We start from the raw sequence: 24,937 nt of genomic DNA on the forward strand, positions 1-24,937 counted from the left end.
CCCCTGTGAACTGCAGGACCCGGTACCGAGCACCCCACGGCCCTTGGGGGCGATCCATTTTGGCATCATGAACAGGATCTACTAAACCCCATGAATCAGGTCATGTGAGCCTAGAGACTGTGCCAGAATTGTGCCTGAACTGTGATTTATTGAAAGACTGTATTGCAAAAAGACCGCCGAAATTGCCGCCAAAACCGCCACCATTACAGCACCACGAGGAGCGCTGGAGAAGAAGGGCGTGCCATCGTGGGCGGGAACAAACTGGGAAGCGCGAAAAATAATGACCGCCCAGTCCAAATATCTCTGCACCCTGAGGAAGAAGGAACCGCCCCTGAAGGAGAGAGCGGGAAAAAGACCAGGATGGAGGAAGCAGCGTGGAAGACGCCATGGCCAGCAGCCCAGAACCAGAGTGTGGGGTGGAAGCGGAGGACTCCCCCAGCCACCTGAAAAGACCCTGCGGCCAGGCATCACCAGTCGGCCCAGAATTCCTGCATTCCGTAGTGGAAGAGCTCATCGACCAGCTCCTGCAGATGCAGCTGGGTGCCAAAGCCACGTGTCAGATGGCGCCCGCGGAAGACTCACCAGCACCGCTTCCAGCCAACCAGTCTCCGCAATCGACAGGACAGACCGGCCCCGGAGATACCGCAGCGGCAGATAAGGACCTTAACCTTGCCCAGGTAGCCGATGAACTGTTGATAGGCCCCGTTGCAGTGCGACCTCCCTACGGGTCCAGTGGGATCCAAAACCTGGGGCAATGGGACCAGCCTACAGGGATGGAGCAGTTCTTAAAGGCCCCAATTCAACCTACCAACTTACCTGGGGAGGTATACGCTGAAAAGACTATTTAATGCTGGGTCAATCCTGGACCTGATCTCATGGGGTTCCCTGGGAGGAAGGGGAGCGAGGGAGAGACCCTAGAAGTCCTGAGCTGGGACGAGTAAATCCAATTGAACATTTATGGAATGAGCTGAAATATGCAGACTGGAGAAGGCACCCTTCAAACTTGAGACAGCTGAAGCAGCTTGCTCACGAGGAGTGGGCAAAAATACCTATGGACAGGTGCAAAAGTCTCATTGAGAATTACTGAAATTGTTTGTTTGCAGTGACTTTCTCAAAAGGTTGTGCAATGGAATATTTAGTTAAGGGTACTATCATTTTTGTGTCCAGGCCAGTTTCATCAGCTTGCTATTTTTTATTTTCTCTTGAACCACAATTCAAAAGCAAGTTTTAATTTTATTTAATTGATATTCAGTACATTTTAATTGAAAATAATTTTTTGTTAAGTTTCAAGTTGTCTCTATGACCACTGTATTTTTTTTTTTCACTTTAACAGAAGTGAACAATTTTTTCCATGTGTCTATATACACTGCTCAAGGGAACACTTCAATCACACATTGGAACTTGATGAACGGAAGATTCAAGTTGAATATCTGTTCTCGCTGAGAACAAAGTGAAGTGTTAATGATCAAAGTAAACCAAAATCATAAACCAAATGAGGGATGGATTGCAAATCATCCCAAAACCCAAAGAAAAAAAAATTAAAACACTGGAGCAATTACATGAATTTTATTATGCAACTCATAATGTGATTCAGTGGTGTGTCTGGCATAATACTTGTATGCATTCCCGACAATGTGTACAGTAGACATGCTCCTGAGGAGATAGCAGATGGTGTCCTTTGGGATCTCCCACAGACCTGGATCAGGGCATCGGTTAAGGTCCTGGACAGTTTGTGGTGCTAGATGATGACCTTTGTTTCAAGTATGTCTCATTTTTCAGAGGTTCTCAATTGGATTTGGGTCTGGAGGGCCAGTAAAAACGGAAGTTGTCAGAGTCCTGGTTTGTGCTCAGAAAGGTGCACACACCATTCATTCAAATATGCTGACAATGTTATCGGGGCATCAGCTCCAAATAGAAACGTGTCTATGCTACATTGTAAGATGAAATGCACGCAACATTATGAGTGAACTATGAGTGTGTGTAATAATATGCAACTAAAGGATAGGGTATATTTTGATGAAAGGAGTGTGTGAAGTGTGTGGTGATGAGGAGAATGTAATTGGACATTAGTTATGATAACCAACGTATATTAAGTTGTAATTGTATGAATGTGAGATGAAATAAAAATAAATAATGAAAAATAAATAAAATAAAATATATATATTTTTTATTAGATATAGATGTGACTATAGGTGAATGGAGATAATAAGTGATATATGCTTAATCTGGTAGCATACAAGTTATAATAACCACTGTACATTATGGAAATTATGTAAATGTGAAACCTACACGAATAACATGATTATTGGTATAGATATGAATCATTAGTGAAGTTGTGAAATACAAATAATGAGTGATACAGTGAGTATGGAAAGTATTCAGACCCCTTTAAATTTTTCACTCTTTGTTTCATTGCAGCCATTTGGTAAATTCCCAAAAGTTATTTTTTTCACATTAATGTACACTCTGCACACATCTTGACTGAAAAAAACAGAAATGTAGAAATTTTTGCAAATTTAATAAAGAAAAACTGAAATATCGCATGGTCATAAGTGTCTTTGCTCAAAACAGTCATATTTAAGTCACATGCTCTCCATTTCCATGTGATCCTCCTTGAGATCATTCTACTCCTTCATTGGAGTCCAGCTGTGTTTAGTTAAACTGATAGGACTTGATTTGGAAAGGCACTCACCTCTCTATATAAGATCTCACAGCTCACAGTGCATGTCAGACCAAATGAGAATCATGAGATCAAAGGAACCGGCCAAGCAGCTCAGAGACAGAATTGAAGCAAGGCACAGGTCTGGCTAAGGTTACAAAAGTATTTCTGCAGTACTCAAGGTTCCTAAGAGCACAGTGGCCTCCATAATCCTTAAATGGAAAACGTTTGGGACCACCAGAAGTCTTCCTAGACCTGGCCGTCCAGCCAAACTGAACAATTGTGGGAGAAGAGCCTTGGTGAGAGAGGTAAAGAAGAACCCCAAGATCACTATGGCTGAGCTCCTGATATGCAGTAGGGAGATGGGAGAAAGCTCCAGAAAGTCAACTATCACTGCAGGCCTCCAGCAGTCGGGCCTTTATGGCAGAGTGGCCTGACGGAAGCATCTCCTCAGTGCAGGACATATGAAAGCCCGCAAAGAGTTTGCTGAAAACACGTGAGAAATAAGATTCTCTGGTCTGATGAGATTAAGATAGACCTTTTTGGTGATAATCCTAAGCGGTATGTGTGGAGAAAACCAGGCACTGCTCATCACCTGCCCAATACAATCCCAACAGTGAAACATGGTGGTGGCAGAATCATGCTATGGGGGTGTTTTTCAGCTGCAGGGACAGGACGACTGTTTGTCATTGAAGGAAACATGAATGCGGCCAAGTACACAGAAATCCTGGATGAAAACGTTTTCTAGAGTGCTCTGGACCTCAGACTTGGCCAAAGGTTCACCTTCCAACAACACAATGACCCTATGCACACAGCTAAAATAACAAAGGAGTGGCTTCAGAACAGCTCTGTGACCATTCTTGACTGGCCCAGACAGAGCCCTGACCTAAACCCAATTGAGCATCTCTGGAGAGACCTGAAAATGGCTGTCCACCATCCAACCTGACAGAACTGTAAAGGATTTGCAAGGAAGAATGGAAGAGGATCCCCAAATCCAGGTGTGAAAAACTTGTTGCATCATTCGCAAGAAGACTCATGGCTGTACTAGCTCAAAAGGGTGCTTATACTCAATACTCAGCAAAGGGCCTGAATACTTATGGCCATGTGATATTTCAGTTTTTCTTTTTTAATAAATTAGCAAAAATTACTACATTTCTGGATTTTTTCAGTCAAGATTGGGTGCAGAGTGTAAATTAATTAGAAAATAATGAACTTTTTTGAATTTACCAAATGGCTGCAATGAAACAAAGAGTGAAAAATGTAAAGGGTATGAATACTTTTCATACCCACTGTAGCTATGTGTGATACGATAATACAGTTGTGCTCAAAAGTTTACATACCCCAGCAGAATTTTTTCTTCCTTGGCCTTTTTTCAGAGAATGCACCAAGATTTTCTCCACCCATGGTTATTTATTGTCAAACTACTGTGTTTTCTCTTTTTAAATCATAATGACAACCCAAAACAGTCAAATGACCCTGATCAAAAGTTCACATACCCTGGTGATTTTGGCCTGATAACATGCACAGAAGTTGACACAAATAGGTTTGAATGGCTACTAAAGGTATCATCCTCCCCTGTGACCTGTTTGCTTGTAATCAGTGTGTGTGCATTAAAGTTGAGTGAGTTTCTGGGATCCAGACAGACTCTTGCATCTTTGATCCAGCCACTGACATTTCTGGATTGTGAGTTATGGGGAAAGCAAAAAAATTGTCAACAGATCTACGGGAAAAGTTAGTTGAACTGTATAAAACAGGAAAAGGATGCAAAAAGATATCTAAGGAATTGATAATGACAGTCAGCAGCATTCAAACTGTGATTAACGAATGTAAAATCAGGGGCCCTGTAAAAGCAAAACCACGGTCAGGTAGACCAACAAAAATGTCATACACAACTGCCAGGAAAATTGTTAGGGATGCAAAGAAAAACCCACAAATAACATCAGCTGAAATACAGGACTCTCTGAAAACTAGCAGTGTGGCAGCTTCATGATGCACAGTAAGGAGGCACTTGAAGAAAAATGGGCAGCATGGTCGAGTTGCCAAAATAAAGCCATTAATATGCAATGCCACAAAGTATCTCGCCTACAATACGCAAAACAGCACAGAGACAAGCCTCAAAACTTCTGGAACAAGGTAGTTTGTAATGATGACACCAAAATTGAACTTTTTGGCCATAAACATAAGTGTTACATGTGGAGAGAGGTCAACAAGGTCTATGATGAAAGGAACACCATAATAATAATCTTTATTTTTATATAGCGCTAACATCTTCCTCAGCACAGTTTGCACACATCGCTGTCCCCAATGGGGCTCACAATTTAAATTCCCTATCAGTATGTCTTTGGAATGTGGGAGGAAACCGGAGTACCAGGAGGAAACGCACACAAACACGGGGAGAACATACAAACTCCTTGCAGATGTAGTCCTTGGCGGTATTTGAACCCAGGACTCCAGCGCTGCAAGGCTGCAGTGCTATCCACTGAGCCACCGTGCTGCCCTACTGTAAAGCATGGAGGTGGATCACTGATCTTTTGGGGGGGGGGAGCTACAAAGGCACAGTAAACTTGGTCAAAGTTTAAAAAGTTGAAGGAAAGATGAATGCAGCACGTTATCAGCAAATACTGGAGGCAAATTTGCACTCATCAGCCCGGAAGCTGCACATGGGACATACTTGAACGTTCCAACATGACAACAATCCAAAACACAAGGCCAAGTTGACCTGTCATTGGCTACAGCAGAACAAAGTGAAGGTTCTGGAGTGACCATCTCAGTCTCTTGACCTCAAAATCATTGAGCTACTCTGGGGAGATCTCAAGCGCGCAGTTCATGTTAAACAGCCCAGGAATTTACAGGAACTGGAGGCTTTTTGCCAAGAAGAGTGGGCAGCCTTACCATCTGAGAAAAGAAAGAAGCTCATCCACAACTACCACAAAAGACTTCAAAATACGGTATTAAGAAATGGGGTATGACTCACAATCCAGAAATGTCAGTCTCTGGATGAAAGATGCAAGAGTCTGTCTGGATCCAAGAAACTCACACAACTTTAATGCACACACACTGCAAACAGGTCACAGGTGAGGATGTTACCTTTAGTAGCCATTCAAACCCATTTGTGTCAACTTCTGTGCATGTTATCAGGCCAAAATCACCAGGGTATGTGAACTTTTGATCAGGGTCATTTAGATATTTTGGTTTGTCATTATGATTTAAAAAGAGAAAACACAGTAGTTTGACAATAAATGGCTTCACCCAACCACTAACCATGAGTGGAGAATAAGTTTTGGTGTTATCATTCATATTCTCTGAAAAAAGGACAAGAAAGTAAAAATTTGGGGTAAACGTTTGAGTACAACTGTATATGCAACTCTGGCAAAAACAAAGAGGCCACCACATCAAAACCCTGTCATGGGCAGCCCAATCTCCAGGCCTGAACCCCATTTAGAACCTCTGGAATGTAATCAAGAGGAAAATGGATAGTCACAAGCCATGAAACAAAGAAGAACTGCTTACATTTTTGCGCTAGGAGCAGTGTGAAAGACTGGTGGAAAGCATGCCAAGACGCATGAAAGCTGTGATTAAAAATCATGTTTATTCCACAAAATATTGATTTCTGAACTCTTCCTGTGTTAAAACATTAGTATTGTTGTTTCTACAGTATATGATTATGAACTTGTTTTCTTTGCATTATTTGAGGTCTGAAAGCACTGTTTTTTTTGTAATTTTGATCATTCCTTCTTTTCAGAAAAAAAATACAAAACTTATTGCTTGGAAATTCGGAGACATGTTGTCATAAGTTTATGGAATAAAAGAACAATTTATATTTTACTCAAAAATATACCTATAAAGAGAAAAATCAGACAAACCAAACTTTTTGCAGTGGTCTTTTAATTTTTGCCATGTATGTATATTTATATATATATATATATGTATATTTATATATATATATATATATATATATATATATATATACTAGATGCTCTAACGCATCAGGTATTCTAGAATATGTATGTAGTTTATTTATGAAGATTTAAGAATAATGCAATGAATACACAGGATTTTCCGGGTAAAATATATACATTACACTGGCCAACAGTGAAAATGTTTCTGAAATGAAAATAGCTGGTTTGTAATAATTTTAGCATCCTAAAAACGAATATGTTACTTAAAAATCATTATTAGCTCTTGTTGCTGAGATACAGGTCATTTAAGATTATTATGCAGGAAAATAGGGAAATTTTGAATTTTCAACAAATGTGTATTGGTAAACCTGATTACAGACCTGTTGAACCAATGTCAGCCATTTTATAAATTGTGTCTGCATAGTTTGTACTAATTGAAGTCTCTTTCTCTTGTTGCAGTAATTTTGTGGAGAGAATTTACACTTTGAAAATGCCTCGTAAATGTGCAAATATTGTTAACAATTTTTGTTACGTGTGTGGTTATGTGACATTTGCCAACCAAAGAAGACCAATTACTCCACTTGTGAAGACTGCTTACCATCATTACTTTGCTTATACGTGGCACTTAAATACGTGGCACTTATACGTGGCACTTAAATACGTGGCACTTATATACGTGGCATTTTGAGACCTATAATTTTTCCACATTTTGGTCCACAGAGTCATGTGAGGTCTTGTTTTTTGCGGGACGAGTTGACGTTTTTATTGGTAACATTTTCGGACACGTGACCATTTTTTATCACTTTTTATTCCGTTTTTTGTGAGGCAGAATAACCAAAAACCAGCTATTCATGAATTTCTTTATACCGTTCTGCGTTTGGTAAAATTGATAAAGCAGTTTTATTCGTCGGGTCAGTACGATTACAGCGATACCTCATTTATATCATTTTTTAATGTTTTGGCGCTTTTATACGATAAAAACTATTTTATAGAAAAAATAATTATTTTGGCATCGCTTTATTCTGAGGACTATAACTTTTTTATTTTTTTGCTGATGATGCTGTATGGCGGCTTGTTTTTTGCGGGACAAGATGACGTTTTCAGCGGTACCATGGTTATTTATATCCATCTTTTTGATCGCGTGTTATTCCACTTTTTGTTCGGCGGTATGGTAATAAAGCGTTGTTTTTTGCCTCGTTTTTTTTTTTTTTTTCTTACGGTGTTTACTGAAGGGGTTAACTAGTGGGACAGTTTTATAGGTTGGGTCGTTACGGACGCGGCGATACTAAATATGTGTACTGTACTGTGCAATTTATACTCTTGTAATGAATTCTTCTCGCTACCTACAGCACATACTTCCATGGCGTGTATCTAAAAAACGAGAGCTAATTAAACAATTCTGTGGGTATATTTGAGTTTCTCGACCCAAAATTAGTAATATTTGCCTATTTTCATCAAAGAAACATAAAAAAAGTTGTTTTTTGTTGGCCTGTGTTATCAGTGAAGCGGTGTTTAATTCCCTCGCCAATATCACTGATTGGTCGCGGCCAGCTGGGCGCGACCAATCAGCGAAGCGTGGTTCAAATCCCGCGCCAATTCACGGCCGGACTGTGCCTGTTGCTGATTGGTCGCGGCCGGCCAGGCGTGACCAGTCAGTGAAGCGGTGTTTAAATCCCGCGCCAATATCACTGATTGGTCGCGACTGGCCGGCCGCAACGAATCAGCAAAGCGATGTTTAAATCCCACGCCAATATCACTGATTGGTCGTGGCCGGCCGGTCGCGACCAATCAGCGAAGCGTGGTTAAAATCCCGGGCTAATTCGCGGCCAGACTGCGCCTGTCACTGATTGGTCACGGCCGGCCGGGTGCGACCAATGAGCAAAGCGTGGTTCAAATCCCGAGCCAATTTGAGGCCGGACTGCGCCAATATCGCTGATTGGTCACGGCCACCCGGGAGCGACCAATCAGCGAACCGTGGTTTAAATCCCTCGCCAACTCGCGGCAGGACCGCGCCTGTCGCCGATTGGTTGCGGCTGGCTGGGTGCGACCAATCAGCAAAGCGTGGTTCAAATCCCTTGCCAATTTGTGGCCAGACTGTGCCTTTCGCTGATTGGTCGCTGGCAGCTGGCGAGTCTCCCTCACAGACTTTCCTTCATGTTATTCTCGCCCTCACAGACTGTCCTCCATGTTATTCTCTTTCTCACAGACTGTCCTTCATGTTATTCTCGCCCTCACAGACTGACCTCCATGTTATTCGCGCCCTCACAGACTGTCCTCCATGCTATTCTCTCCCTCATACTGTCCTCCATGTTATTCTCTCCCTCACAGACTGTCCTCCATGTTATTCTCTCCCTCACAGACTGTCCTCCATGTTATTCTCTCCCTCACTGACTGTCCTCCATGTTATTCTCTCCCTCACAGACAGTCCTCCATGTTATTCTCTCCCTCACAGACTGTCCTCCATGTTTTTCTCTTTCTCACAGACTGTCCTCCATGTTATTCTCTCCCTCACAGACTGTCCTCCATGTTATTCTCTCCCTCACAGACTGTCCTCCATGCTATTCTCTCCCTCAGACACTCTCCTCCATGTTATTCTCTCCCTCACAGACTGTCCCTCATGTTATTCTTGCCCTCACAGACTGTCCTCCATGTTATTCTCTCCCTCACAGACTGTCCTTCATGTTATTCTCGCCCTCACAGACTGTCCTCCATGTTATTCTCTCCCTCACAGACTGTCCTTTATGATATTCTCTCCCTCACAGACTTTCCTTCATGTTATTCTCGCTCTCACAGACTGTCCTCCATGTTATTCTCTCCCTCACAGACTGTTCTCCATGATATTCTCTCCCTCACAGACTGTCCTTCATGTTATTCTCGCCCTCACAGACTGTCCTCCATGTTATTCTCTCCCTCACAGACTGTCCTCCATGATATTCTCTCCCTCACAGACTGTCCTTCATGTTATTCTCTCCCTCACATACTGTCCTCCTTGTTATTTTCTCCCTCACCGACTGTCCTTCATGTTATTCTCACCCTTACAGACTGTCCTCCATGTTATTCTCTCCCTCACACACTGTCCTTCATGTTATTCTCTCCCTCACAGACTGTCCTCCATGTTATTCTCTTCCTCACAGATTGTTCTCCATGTTATTCTCTCCCTCACAGACTGTCCTCCATGTTATTCTCTTCCTTACAGACTGTTCTCCATGTTATTCTCTCGCTCACAGACTGTCCTCCATGTTATTCTCTCCCTCACACACTGTCCTCCATGTTATTCTCACCCTCACAGATTGACCTCCATGTTATTCTCTCCCTCACAGACTGTCCTCCATGTTATTCTCTCCCTCACAGACTGTCCTCCATGTTATTCTCTCCCTCACACTGTCCTCCATGTTATTCTCTCCATCACAGACTGTACTCCATGTTTTTCTCTCACTCACATACTGTCCTCCATTTTATTCTCTCCCTCACAGATTGTCCTCCATGTTATTCTCTCCCTCACAGACTGTCCTCCATGTTATTCTCGCCCTCACAGACTGTTCTCCATGTTATTCTCTCCCTCACAGTCTGTCCTCCATGTTATTCTCTCCCTCACAGACTGTCCTCCATGTTATTCTCTCCCTCACAGACTGTCCTCCATGTTAGTAGAGGAAAAAAGTACCGCACACTCGAAGTTGATATGATGCAAAAAGGTATAAGCCAAATTTATTAACACAAACAGGATATCAACAGTTGCCACTGTGTTAGTTCGTAGAGTGAAAACCCGACGTTTCGACCCTCCCGGGTCTTATTCATGGGGTTACTAGGAAGCAAATAGACGGTATAAGCAGCTGTTTGTGACATGATATAAAATGAAAAACAACAAACGAAAAAGGACAAAGATAAAATACCAAAGCATAACAAAAACATATTATGTACAATATATACAGAGCAACCAGAGATAATGACAAGGGTACTCTGAGGAGCAGCGAAAAATCGGTCTATGGTACAGAGGCAATATCTGCAATAACCTGCTTACGGGAAGGATAGTAACGTTTACCTGCACTCTTTTGTTACACATATATAGGGGTGGCAGTGTTGGCAGCCAAGACACAGGTCCTCTAAGGTATAGCCTGTCATTATAACAAAGAATAAACATTTATACAGTGCATGGGCAATAAGACAGCATAGTTCCAATGTGAACAAGGGAAGGAGGGGTTTATGTATATAGGACACATTTGGTCATGAAGATTAGGAGTCAGTCCCAATGAAATATATCATAATAGGGTAACTGAGGGGCAGTATATGTGGGAACTAATAAGGAGAGATGTTGTGGATACCTTGTAGATTCAATAGTAGTTCCAATAGAATTGGTTAAGGGGTCCTGTTTTGGGTAAACTGCAGCCAAGTAAGGAGTCCTGCAGGAAATATGAATCAGATAAAGAAATATATGCCCCCTATGGAGGCTGGACGTTCAGGTGCATGTATTGAGGGTACCTTAGTGAGGGTCCACTAGCAGCTCCTCTGGCAAGTATAGAAAGGTCCTGTATAGGGTGACTGGCAGTTTCAAGGATTGTCCTATGAACAAGGTATGGTGAATTAGACCAACCAATACTAAGGGAAGGTATGAAGGGAGGGTGCCGAGTAAGGGAGTGGTGGGTCCGTGTACCTGCTCTCTTGCACGTCCGGGGATTAGCGGCGCATCCCGCGCCCAGCTGTATGGTCCTGTAATGACAGGCTATACCTTAGAGGACCTGTGTCTTGGCTGCCAACACTGCCACCCCTATATATGTGTAACAAAAGAGTGCAGGTAAACGTTACTATCCTTCCCGTAAGCAGGTTATTGCAGATGTTGCCTCTGTACCATAGACCGATTTTTCGCTGCTCCTCAGAGTACCCTTGTCATTATCTCTGGTTGCTCTGTATATATTGTACATAATATGTTTTTGTTATGCTTTGGTATTTTATCTTTGTCCTTTTTCGTTTGTTGTTTTTCATTTTATATCATGTCACAAACAGCTGCTTATACCGTCTATTTGCTTCCTAGTAACCCCATGAATAAGACCCGGGAGGGTCGAAACGTCGGGTTTTCACTCTACGAACTAACACAGTGGCAACTGTTGATATCCTGTCTGTGTTAATAAATTTGGCTTATACCTTTTTGCATCATATCAACTTCGAGTGTGCGGTACTTTTTTCCTCTACTATTGACTTGACCACACGGTCTGATTTACCAGCACCTCCACATCCTTTTGACCAGAGTGCACACCATTACCCCTTTTATTGTCCTCCATGTTATTCTGTCTCTCACAGACTGTCCTTCATGTTATTCTAGCTCTAGTATAGGTATGTAGTTTATTTATGAATGCTGATTGGTCGAGGCCAGCCGGGCGCGACCAGTCAGCGACGCGGTATTTCAGTTACAGACAAACAGACCCTTAGACAATTATATATATATATATATATATATATATATATATGGTATATATATATATATATATATATATATATATATATATATATATATGTATATACATACACACTACCATTCAAAAGTTTAGGGTCCTTCAAAAGTTTAGGGTCCCTATTTTTTAAAGAAAAACAAAGTTTTTTAATCATTAAATGATTCAGAAATACACTCTATACATTGTTAATGTGGTAAATGACTATTTTAGCTGCAAACGTTTGGTTTGTAATATATAGGTGTATAGAGGCCCATTTCCAACAACCATCACTCCAATGTTCTTATGGTACTTTGTGTTTGCTAACTGTGTAAGAAGGCTAATGGATGGATGGAATACCATTGAAAACCCTTGTGAAAGTATGTTAGCACAGCTGAAAACAGTTTGGCTGATTAGAGAACTTGTAAACCTGACCTTCGTTTGAGAAAAAGAACTTTCATGTGAAACTTGATAGTCTATTCTTGTTCTTTGAAATTAAGGATATTCCATGCAAGAAATTGCCAAGAAACTGAAGATTTCCTACAATGGTGTGTACTACTCCCTTCAGCGGAAAGCGCAAACAGGCTCTAACCAGAGTAGAAAGAGAAGTGGGAGGCCCCGCTGCACAACTGAGCAACAAGACAAGTACATTAGAGTCTGTAGTTTGAGAAATCGATGCCTCACATGTCCTCAACTGGCAGCTTCATTAAATAGTACATGCAAAACGCCAGTGTCAATGTCTACACTGAAGAGGCAACTCCGGGATGCTGGCCTTCAGGGCAGAGTGGCAAAGAAAAAGCCGTATCTGAGACTGGCTTATAAAAGCAAAAGATTAATATGGGCAAAAGAACACAGACATTGGACAGAGGAAGATTTGCTAAAAGTGTTATGGACAAAGGAATCCAAGTTTGAGGTGGGGGGGGGGGGGGCTTCTGGAAGCATGGGGTGAAATTTATCCAGATTACCTCAGCAAATTAACTGCTAGAATACCAAAGATCTGCAATGCTGTAATTGCTGCAAAGGGAACATTCTTTGACAAAAGCAAAGGAGAAAATTATTATTTCAAATAAAAATCCTTTTTTTGAACCTTGTCAATGTATGGACTAGACTTTCAATTCATTTGATTAATAAAAGTATGATCTTTCATGGAAAACACAATTTTGTCTGTTTGACCCTAAACTTTTGAACGGTAGGGTATATATTCAGATACTGGTATGTAAAGTCCCTCCTGCCTGTTTTTTTATTCTCAAATTGCCTGTTTCAACCATAATAACTGTATAACATACACTAACTATATGACACATGTGCTAACATTATTGAAACACTTGAATTGAGCAACGCATTTTACCTTTGCTTTGGGCATCAAAAGTATCATTTTACCTGGATGTTGTTACCTGGTTATTTTGAAAGTCATAGTCTAAGGAGAATTGTAGCTTTCCAAGCTTCTCTTCTTCTTTTTCCTCCTCTTCCTTGTCTTCACCTTCTGTTAATCCAGTTTCTGCATCGTCATCATCATCCTAAGAAAACTACAGAAAAAAAAGAAGTGTAAATTGTTTTGATGGGTGTACATGGACCTCAGTATTTGTGCTTAATGCGACTGGATGCTGCCATTTGAATTAACCTTTTGGTTCAAATTTCCGGTTAGACTTACAGTGGTGAAAATTTAGCCACCAATTGTGCAAGTTCTCCCACTTAAAAAGATGAGAGAGGCCTGTAATTGACATCATAGGTAGACCACAACTATGAGAGTCAAAATGAGAAAACAAACCCAGAGAATCATCTTGTCTGATTTGGCAAGATTTATTTTGCAAATTATGGTGGAAAATAAGTATTTTGTCACCTAAAAACGTGCAAGATTTATGGCTCTCACAGACCTGTAACTTCTTTTTTAAGAGGCTCCTCTGTCCTCCACTCATTACCTGTAGTAATGGCACCTGTCTGAACTTGTTATCAGTATAAAAGACACCTGTCCACAACCTCAGACAGTCACACTCCAAACTTCACTATGGTGACGAGCAAAGAGCTGTCGAGAAACATCGGAAACAACATTGTAACGGACCAATTTTGCATCCTGAATTATGGAGCAGCAGAAAGTTTCTGGTATCCATATATAAATAAAGGAAAGTGTTCATGGGCTGTTCTTGCTTGCACATACAGACAGCAAAATTTGGACACATTACAGTAAAAGGACTAATTATTTTCTGGATATACAATAATTTTATTTTTGCAAAAGGATTGATCTCAGAAATGTACAAGCAAGATGTGGACAATTTAAGATCTCAGGCTGGAATCATATAAGTAGTTGGACTTTTTGTGCCGTTTGTTAGAGCTAAATCCTGAAGTATTTACAATTTGGGCTAACACATGTGATAACACATGCCTGCAGGTCCGCCATCAGGGCATTACTGTCCTTAATGGAGTATGGGGCCAAGCGAGAAGACCGAGCCCTAGAGGCAGGATTCTGCCTGCTCAGTAACTGATTGTGCATCCTCAGATGCACATTCAGTTAAAATCTGTTGCCATGCGATAGATTCCTCCTGCATGACAACAGTTAACAGCCACCAGCCAATCACAGGCCGGCAGCTGACGTCAGTGCACACGTCACCGGCATATGACATCACTGTCATATGCCGGAACAAAGGTCCGCACCTCAGATGAATCCTAGCAGAGGACACCGCTGGACCTCGGCCAGGTAAGGAGAAACTTTTTTTTGTAAAGCCGCACTCGGGGTACATTATACTACTATGGGGGTGCATTATACTACTATGGGGGTGCATACTACTATGGGGGTGCATTATACAGCTATGTGGGGTGCATTATACTGCTATGGGGCTGCATTATACTGCTATGTGGGTTCATTATACTGCTATGGGAAGTGCATTATACTACTATGGGGTGCATTATACTATATATGATTATGGGGTGCATTATACTAATATGGGGTGCATTATACTGCTATGGGTGTGCATTATACTGCTATGGGGGTGCGTTATACTAATATGGGGTGCATTATACTGCTATGGGGGGTGCATTATACTGCTATGGGGCTGCATTATACTGCTATGGGGCAAATTATACTGCTATGGGGGTGCATTATACTGCTATGGGGTGCATTATACTATATATAACTTTGGAGTGCATTATACTATTATGGGGGAGCATTATACTATGGGGTGCATTATACTGCTATGGGGGTGCATCATACTGCTATATATGACTATGGGGTGCATTATATTATTATATGTGACTATGGAGGTGCATTATACTTTATGTATGACTAAGGGGGTGCATAATACTATTATGGGGGTGCATTATACTACTATGGAGGTGCATTATACTAATATATATGGCTATGGGGTGCATTATACTATTATGGATGACTATGGGGACAATATGGACAGATATGGGGCAGTATGGAGAGACATGAGGCAGAATGGGACGTCACATGGGGTCCAGAATGTGGGATATTATTACTGTAGGGCTAATTAAAAGATATTATTTTGAGGATACTGTTTTCAGTGTGGGGGAGGAGAGGTCCTGTTATGGTGCAGGGCAACACAGTCGCTTTTTTCTTTATCTGGCATAGTGTAGAAGTTGGGAAAAAATTGGTTATGTGCTCTAGATAACTGTATTATTTTCTGCATAGACGAATCCTGGCTGTAAGAAATGATGGCGGTGTGCACTGGATGAAGATGAAAAGCGAAGATGAAGAATGTCAACTACAGACGTCGCCGGTGAGTCAGTGTGTTACCTGTACACTTACACTATACACTGTATGTTATATACAGAGCTCTTGTGTATAATGTCACTGGTGATGACTGTATTATTTGTGCAGTGACACTATATATAGAGCTCCTATGTATAATGTCACTGGTGATTCCTTTATTACCTGTACACTATGCACTATATACAAAGCTCCTGTGTATAATGTCAATGGTGAACATTGTATTAATTATACACTATATGCCATATACAGAGCTCTTGTGTATTATGTCACTGGTGATCCCTGTATTACCTGTTATGATCCTTAGTGGCTGAGGATCACAAAATGCACTAGCTAAGTTACTGAACATAGAACGAGCTCTAGGGAGGTGGTAACTGGACTGACCGCAAAACCTGATCCTAACCAAACACACTGAAGGTAGCCGGTGAACGTGCCTAAATTCCTGGACGTCTCGACGCAGCCTGAGAAACTTGCTACCCCTATAGAGAAAGTAAGACCTCACTTGCCTCAGAGAAATGACCCCAAAGATATAGGAAGCCCCCAACAAATAATAACGGTGAGGTAAGGGGAAAATACAAAACGTAGAAATGAAAACAGATTCAGCAAATGAGGCCCACTAATACTAGATAGCAGAAGACAGGCAGGGAACTGTGCGGTCAGTAAAAAACCCTATACAAAATATCCACGCTGAGAATTCAAGAACCCCCACACCAACTAATGGTGTGAGGGGAGAAACTCAGCCCCCTAGAGCTACCAGCAAGCAAGGAAATCACATATTAGCAAGCTGGACAAGGACAAATAAATAACCAAGAAACATATTGAACACTGATGAGCAAAAAATAACCAAACAGAAAACTTAGCTTCTCGTGGAGAGACTGATAGCGAAGGAATTCAGGAGAGATCAAAATAGCACTGAATACATCGACAGCAGGCAACAACTGATAGTCCAGGTGAGCTAAATAGGAAACCAGCTAACAGATAACGAGACAGCTGATCCAGCCTCAGACCTGCAGAATGACACAAAGAGCCACCAGAGGGAGCCCAAAGACAGCACTCACACAGTACCACTTGTGACCACAAGATGGAGCCCAAAAACAGAGTTCACAACAGTACCCCCCCCCCTTGAGGAGGAGTCACCGAACCCTCATCAAAACCCCCAGGGCGATCAGGATGAGCCACATGGAAGGCATGAACCAAATCGGCCGCATGAACATCAGAGGCGACAACCCAGGAATTATCCTCCTGACCATAGCCCTTCCACTTAACCAAATACTGAAGCCTCCGTCTAGAAATACGAGAATCCAAGATCTTCTCCACCACGTACTCCAATTCGCCCTCAACCAGCACCGGGGCAGGGGGCTCAACAGAAGGAACCACAGGCACCACATACCTCCGCAACAAAGACCTATGGAACACGTTATGAATGGCAAACGATGCTGGGAGGTGCAAACGAAATGACACCTTGTTAAGGATTTCCAAAATCTTATAAGGACCGATGAAGCGAGGCTTGAATTTAGGAGAGGAGACCTTCATAGGAACATACCGAGAAGACAGCCATACCAAATCCCCAATACGAAGTCGGGGACCCACACCGCGACGGCGGTTGGCAAAGCGCTGAGCCTTCTCCTGTGACAACTTCAAATTGTCCACCACATGGTTCCAAATCTGCTGCAACCTATCCACCATAGAATCCACCCCAGGACAGTCAGAAGGCTCAACCTGACCCGAGGAAAAACGAGGATGAAAACCAGAATTGCAGAAAAAAGGCGAAACCAAAGTAGCAGAACTAGCCCGATTATTAAGGGCAAACTCGGCCAATGGCAAAAAAGTCACCCAATCATCCTGATCAGCAGAAACAAAACATCTTAAATAAGTTTCCAAGGTCTGATTAGTTCGCTCAGTTTGACCATTCGTCTGAGGATGGAAGGCTGACGAAAAAGACAAATCAATGCCCATCTTAGCACAAAAGATCCGCCAAAATCTGGACACGAACTGGGATCCTCTGTCAGACACAATATTTTCAGGGATGCCGTGCAGGCGAACCACATTCTGAAAAAATAGAGGAACCAAATCGGAGGAGGAAGGCAACTTAGGCAAGGGCACCAAATGGACCATTTTGGAAAAACGATCACACACCACCCAGATGACAGACATTCTCTGAGAGACTGGAAGATCCGAAATAAAATCCATGGAAATGTGCGTCCAAGGCCTCTTCGGGACAGGCAAAGGCAAAAGCAAACCGCTGGCACGAGAACAGCAAGGCTTAGCCCGAGCACAAATCCCACAGGACTGCACAAGGGAACGCACATCCCGCGACAAGGAAGGCCACCAGAAGGACCTAGCCACCAAATCTCTGGTACCAAAAATCCCAGGATGGCCTGCCAACACCGAAGAATGAACCTCGGAAATAACTCTGCTGGTCCATCTATCTGGGACAAACAGTCTCTCTGGTGGGCAACGGTCAGGTCTATCCGCCTGAAATCTCTGCAGCACTCGTTGCAAATCTGGGGAAATGGCAGACAAAATCACTCCCTCTCTGAGGATACCAGCCGGCTCTGAAACTCCCGGAGAGTCAGGCACAAAACTCCTAGAAAGAGCATCAGCCTTCACGCTCTTCGAACCAGGCAGGTACGAGACCACGAAATTGAAACGGGAGAAAAACAACGACCAACGAGCCTGTCTAGGATTCAGCCGCTTGGCAGACTCAAGATAAATCAGATTTTTGTGATCAGTCAAGACCACCACACGATGTTTAGCTCCCTCGAGCCAATGTCGCCACTCCTCAAATGCCCACTTCATAGCCAACAACTCCCGATTACCAACATCATAATTCCGCTCGGCAGGCGAAAACTTTCTTGAAAAGAAAGCACAAGGCTTCATCACAGAGCAATCAGAGCTTCTCTGCGACAAAACAGCCCCTGCTCCAATCTCAGAAGCATCAACCTCAACCTGAAAAGGAAGGGAGACATCAGGCTGAAACAAAACTGGAGCCGAAGAAAACCGGCGCTTCAGCTCCCGAAAGGCCTCCACGGCCGCATGAGACCAATTAGTCACATCAGAACCCTTCTTGGTCAAATCCGTCAAGGGTTTAACCACGCCAGAAAAATTAGCAATGAAGCGACGGTAAAAGTTAGCAAAACCCAAGAACTTCTGAAGACTTTTAACAGATGTAGGCTGAGTCCAGTCATGAATAGCCTGGACCTTGACTGGGTCCATCTCAATAGTAGAAGGAGAAAAAATAAAACCCAAAAAGGAAACCTTCTGTACTCCGAAGAGACATTTTGAGCCCTTCACAAATAAGGCATTAGCATGTAGGACCTGAAATACCATCCTGACCTGCTTCACATGGGACTCCGAGTCCTCAGAAAAGACCAAAATGTCATCCAAATACACAATCATAAATTTATCCAGATATTCTCGGAAGATGTCATGCATGAAGGACTGGAACACAGAAGGAGCATTAGAGAGTCCAAAAGGCATCACCAAGTACTCAAAATGGCCTTCGGGCGTATTAAATGCTGTTTTCCATTCATCCCCCTGCTTAATACTCACAAGGTTATACGCACCACGAAGATCTATCTTGGTGAACCAACTGGACCCCTTAATCCGAGCAAACAGATCAGATAATAATGGCAAAGGATACTGAAATTTGACCGTGATTTTATTTAGAAGACGATAATCAATACAAGGTCTCAGAGAACCATCCTTCTTGGCCACAAAAAAGAATCCTGCACCAAGAGGGGAGGAGGACGGGCGAATATGTCCCTTCTCTAAAGACTCTTTTATATAACTCCGTATCGCGGCATGTTCTGGTACAGACAAATTAAAAAGTCGTCCCTTAGGGAACTTACTACCAGGAATCAAATTTATAGCACAATCACAATCCCTGTGAGGAGGCAGGGCACCGGATCTGGGCTCATCAAATACATCCTGGTAGTCCGACAAAAACTCAGGAACCTCAGAAGGAGTGGAAGAAGCAATTGACACCAAAGGAGCATCGCCATGAATCCCCTGGCAACCCCAACTTGAAACAGACATAGCTTTCCAATCCAGTACTGGATTATGGGCCTGCAACCATGGCAGACCCAAAACGACAACATCATGCAAATTATGCAGCACAAGAAAGCGAATCACCTCCTGATGTACAGGAGTCATGCACATGGTCACTTGAGTACAATACTGAGGCTTATTCTCAACCAACGGTGTAGCATCAATTCCCCTCAGTGGAATAGGGAATTCTAAAGGCTCCAGGACTAAACCACAGCGCCTGGCAAACGACAAATCCATCAGGTTCAGGGCAGCACCTGAATCCACAAAAGCCATAACCGAGTAGGATGACAGAGAACAAATTAAAGTAACAGACAAAATGAATTTAGGCTGTATAGTACCAACTGTGACAGTTTTAGCAATTTTTTTTTAAGCGCTTAGAGCATGCTGAGATAACATGAGTTGAATCACCACAGTAAAAGCACAACCCATTTTGACGTCTATGATTTTGCCGCTCAATTCTGGTCAGAATTCGGTCACATTGCATAGACTCAGGTCTCTGTTCAGAAAACACCGCCAGATGGTGCGCAGATTTGCGCTCCCGCAAACGCCGATCAATCTGAATGGCCAAAGCCATTGAGTCATTCAGACTTGCAGGCGTGGGGAACCCCACCATAACATTCTTAATGGCTTCAGAAAGACCTTCTCTGAAATTTGCAGCCAGGGCACACTCATTCCATTGAGTAAGCACCGACCATTTCCGAAATTTTTGACAATACACCTCAGCTTCATCCTGGCCCTGAGAGAGAGCCAGCAAGGCCTTTTCTGCCTGGTTCTCAAGATTAGGTTCCTCATAAAGCAATCCAAGCGCCAGAAAAAACGCATCCACATTCAGCAATGCAGGATCTCCTGGCGCCAGGGAGAAAGCCCAATCCTGAGGGTCGCCACGTAACAGGGAGATAACAATTCTAACTTGCTGAGCGGAATCACCAGAGGAACGAGGTCTCAAAGAAAGAAATAATTTACAATTATTCTTAAAATTCAGAAACCTAGATCTATCTCCAGAAAACAACTCAGGAATAGGTACTTTTGGCTCAGACATAGGACTGTGAACAACAAAATCCTGAATGCTTTGCACCCTTGCAGCAAGATGATCCACACTAGAAGTCAGACTCTGAATATCCATGTTCCAGCTGAACTCAAAGCCACCCAGAGATTAAGGGGATGAGAGAAGCTGGACAGACTGCAGCAAAGGGAGAGGAAAAAAAAAAATTGTACTCAGGACTTCTCTTATCCCACTTCTGCGATGCATTAAACACTTTTTGGCCTGCTGTACTGTTATGATCCTTAGTGGCTGAGGATCACAAAATGCACTAGCTAAGTTACTGAACATAGAACGAGCTCTAGGGAGGTGGTAACTGGACTGACCGCAAAACCTGATCCTAACCAAACACACTGAAGGTAGCCGGTGAACGTGCCTAAATTCCTGGACGTCTCGATGCAGCCTGAGAAACTTGCTACCCCTATAGAGAAAGTAAGACCTCACTTGCCTCAGAGAAATGACCCCAAAGATATAGGAAGCCCCCAACAAATAATAACGGTGAGGTAAGGGGAAAATACAAAACGTAGAAATGAAAACAGATTCAGCAAATGAGGCCCACTAATACTAGATAGCAGAAGACAGGCAGGGAACTGTGCGGTCAGTAAAAAACCCTATACAAAATATCCACGCTGAGAATTCAAGAACCCCCAAACCAACTAACGGTGTGAGGGGAGAAACTCAGCCCCCTAGAGCTACCAGCAAGCAAGGAAATCACATATTAGCAAGCTGGACAAGGACAAATAAATAACCAAGAAAGATATTGAACACTGATGAGCAAAAAATAACCAAACAGAAAACTTAGCTTCTCGTGGAGAGACTGATAGCGAAGGAATTCAGGAGAGATCAAAATAGCACTGAATACATCGACAGCAGGCAACAACTGATAGTCCAGGTGAGCTAAATAGGAAACCAGCTAACAGATAACGAGACAGCTGATCCAGCCTCAGACCTGCAGAATGACACAAAGAGCCACCAGAGGGAGCCCAAAGACAGCACTCACACAGTACCACTTGTGACCACAAGAGGGAGCCCAAAAACAGAGTTCACAACAATTACTTGTACACTGACACTATATAGAGAGGTCCTGTGTATAATGTCACTGGTGATCACTGTATAATCTGTACACTATACACTATATATAGAGCTCCTGTTTATGTCACCGCCACGGTGATCACTGTACTACATGTACACTGACACTATACACTGTGTAGTAAATACAAAGCTCCTCAGTGTAATGGCACTTCTGGTAAAATTAATATTGTATTTTTAATTAATGATCAGTATTGTAGTATTCGGTCACTATGTGGTGGTAATATGTGGCCCAGCCAGGGGTGCTTCCAGAATGTCATCAATGAGAGCGCGCCAGCACACAAAGTCAGTGCGCCTGCCTTGGGTCAGGAAATGAATTCAGGCATCACTGAACAGAGGACCTTGGTCACAAAAATGCACTTAATTGCATATGAAATAATTTTTTTTCTCAAACACTAACACTTATACTGCCGATATCATTTTTATACGCGCTAAATCCTCTACATACCTGTATAAAGTTTAACTGCATGTTGTGAGTGAGAGATTCCATATTAGGATAAAAACATATCTGAAAATTTGTGCCAGCGTTTAGTATAGTTTTGATGTGAAGGCCTGAAATCAGTTCTGTCTTTATCTAAAAAAGATGTAATTTCAAAAACTGCTGCAAAAAATTGCATGTGTGATTCCGTGATTCCTAGCTTCACACATTTTTGTGGAAACTTTTGTAGTTTGTTTGTGTGCATTCTTTCTCAGACAAAAATGCTACAGTCAGATGTCTCATTTAAGTCTATAGAGAAACATAAAACAGGCTACATACCAATCATTTTGGATTCTGGAGTTATTTTTGTTTACTGGCAGTCAAGTAGGGCATTACAATAAGCTAATGAGTTGCAATTGCAGTCTGCAGGTGCTGCACTTACAGCTCTCCTGCATCTCTACCTTTTCCTGCTTGCTGCTTGCCTCCAGTCTTTGACTAAGTAGACTACGTCAGGGTACCTGTCTCTGGTAGGTGTATACGCCCACAAATTATGCTCAACAGAGCACATGTTCACATTACAGTCTAAGGCCCCATCAGCACATAAGCATAAATCTTGCGAGGGGTTTGGACATAGGCCCCGATGGGGCCAATGAAAGGGTGCCAGAACGCAGTGTGAAAGCACCCTTAAATGTGACAGTAGGTAGGAAGGAGTTAGGGAAAAGGAGAGAGGCTGGAGAACCAACCCACTGTGTTTGCAGGTCATTAACAATTTAAACTAAAAACATGCTATTAATTTGGGGTGTGAAATCCTGATGACAGGTTCTATTTAACTAAACTAACCCTGTTCTCCGTCACAGCTGATGTTCCTAGTTAACACCTTTTATACTAATTTTAAATATAACTATTATGATAAATTATTGTATCGAATAGTCCATGATGGATAGCCAAGCCACAAATATAACACTTGTGAGGCAGTGACCGGTGTCACAGGTAGGATTTGCTGTGTGTTCACCCAGGATGTGCATGGAGGCATATGGAGGCCATGAGAATGCACTGCTGTCACAGGCGTAGCTGTGATTGCAATGCAGACTAAAAATTAGTTTTAGTTTTGGGCATGTTAGTGTCCAGGGCAGAGTTGGGAAAAACTGCTCTGGGGTTTTTGTATTTTGAAACAGACTGCAGGATGATAGTCGTGCAGTCCGTTTTATTTCAGGCCCGCGTTTTCCAAGTGGCTGAAGGCCACAGATCCCAGTTAAAATCCCTGTGGTAGAGGGTTTGGGTGTGTCAGGGTCAGAGACAGAATCAGTCTGCTGTATGCTAGAGGGCAGAGCAGTCAGCTCTGCAGAGCTCCTGCATGAGGCAACACAGGCAAGTGGAGCCAAGCAGCCAGGGGATCTGAGATGTCTGGTACATATGGTAACACGGTGGTGCAGTTGCCCACAGCAACCAGTCAGAGGGTGGACTGGCATGTTTAGTGACTGTAATCTGGAGGATATGATTCCCGTCAGTGATCCGGAGGATACCGGGTACTATGTAGTGCTGTGAATTGGACTTTAATTATACATACTTGTATGAATTTGACATTTAATGCTGTGAAGTAACAGCATTAAAGAGACTTTGTGTTAAGAATTTGTTGGGTCACTGCCTCCCCACTGCATAAGTGTGCTACCGCTGCACTACATATGGCTGGAGAATGCGAAGCAGTGTGAACTGAGGCATACCCCAAAGTATGCTGCATGTTGGTGAGCAAGCCTGCTGGGAAAATGGAGGAGCTTTTGAAGCAGATGGTCCTCATGCAACAAGAAACACTGTAGTTCCAGCCATAGTATCAGCAAGAGGCGCTGCAGCTCCAGCGGTAGCGGCAAGAGGTGCTGCAGTTGCTGCAGCAAGAGGTGCTGCAGTTGCAGTGGCAGCTACCGGAGCATCAGCGGTGTTAAGAAGAGACCCCTAATGTAACGGGCGATCAGCAGTGTCAAGAAGAGGCCCCTACAGTAAGGGGTGATCAGAGGGTGTACCAGTGGTCCTATTTAGTGATGAGTGAATATACTCATTACTCGAGATTTCCCAAGCACGCTTGGGTGACCTCCGAGTATTTTTTAGTGCTCAGAGATTTAGTTTTCCTCACCGCAGCTGAATGATTTACATCTGTTAGCCAGCTTGTGGGGATTCCCTAGCAACCAGGCAACCCCCACATGTACTTATGCTGGCTAACAGATGTAAATCATTCAGCTGCGGTGAGGAAAACTAAATCTTCGAGCACTAAAAAATACTTGGAGGTCACCCGAGCGTGCTTGGGAAATCTCAAGTAACGAGTGTATTCGCTCATCACTAGTCCTTTTCAAAGACTCGTCCTGCCAGGTCTCAGGCGTATGACTTATTGCAGTTGGTGGAGGGATGGCTCCAGCCTGAAACTTTGACCCCAGCCCAAATGGTAGAATGCTCTGCTGGCCACCATGCAGTATCGGGTGGGGAAAAGGAACCTGGACACCCTGGACCAGCTGGTAAGATAAGTAGTATACAGCCAATCAGGACTTTGTGTTGGAGCACGAGAAAAGTCCACAGTCCACTGGTGGGGCTAACCAGGACCAAGCCCGTGATGAGGGGGTAACCCGAAGTGAGGGTGACAAAACTCCCGTTCC

The 24,937-nt window shown here is 43.0% G+C and overlaps 1 protein-coding gene and 1 long non-coding RNA gene across 3 annotated transcripts in view; both read right to left on the reverse strand.

The window, feature by feature from the left end:
• The window catches only part of SYT2 (synaptotagmin 2), a 399,391-nt gene that overhangs the window by 55,565 nt on the left and 318,889 nt on the right, over nucleotides 1–24,937 (reverse strand). For both annotated transcript variants that reach the window (XM_077295394.1, XM_077295395.1), the window contains one exon: nucleotides 13,373–13,495. In XM_077295394.1, the coding sequence (XP_077151509.1) occupies nucleotides 13,373–13,495 (123 nt within the window). The remainder of the gene's footprint in view (nucleotides 1–13,372; nucleotides 13,496–24,937) is intronic.
• Nucleotides 10,497–11,229, reverse strand: LOC143818144 (uncharacterized). The gene is made up of 3 exons (XR_013224340.1): nucleotides 11,035–11,229; nucleotides 10,878–10,955; nucleotides 10,497–10,670 (listed from the first exon to the last, which is right to left on the reverse strand). It is a non-coding gene; the product is annotated as an uncharacterized LOC143818144 (long non-coding RNA).

Source organism: Ranitomeya variabilis, chromosome 3, assembly GCF_051348905.1.
Source record: "Ranitomeya variabilis isolate aRanVar5 chromosome 3, aRanVar5.hap1, whole genome shotgun sequence".
Lineage (NCBI taxonomy): Eukaryota > Metazoa > Chordata > Amphibia > Anura > Dendrobatidae > Ranitomeya > Ranitomeya variabilis.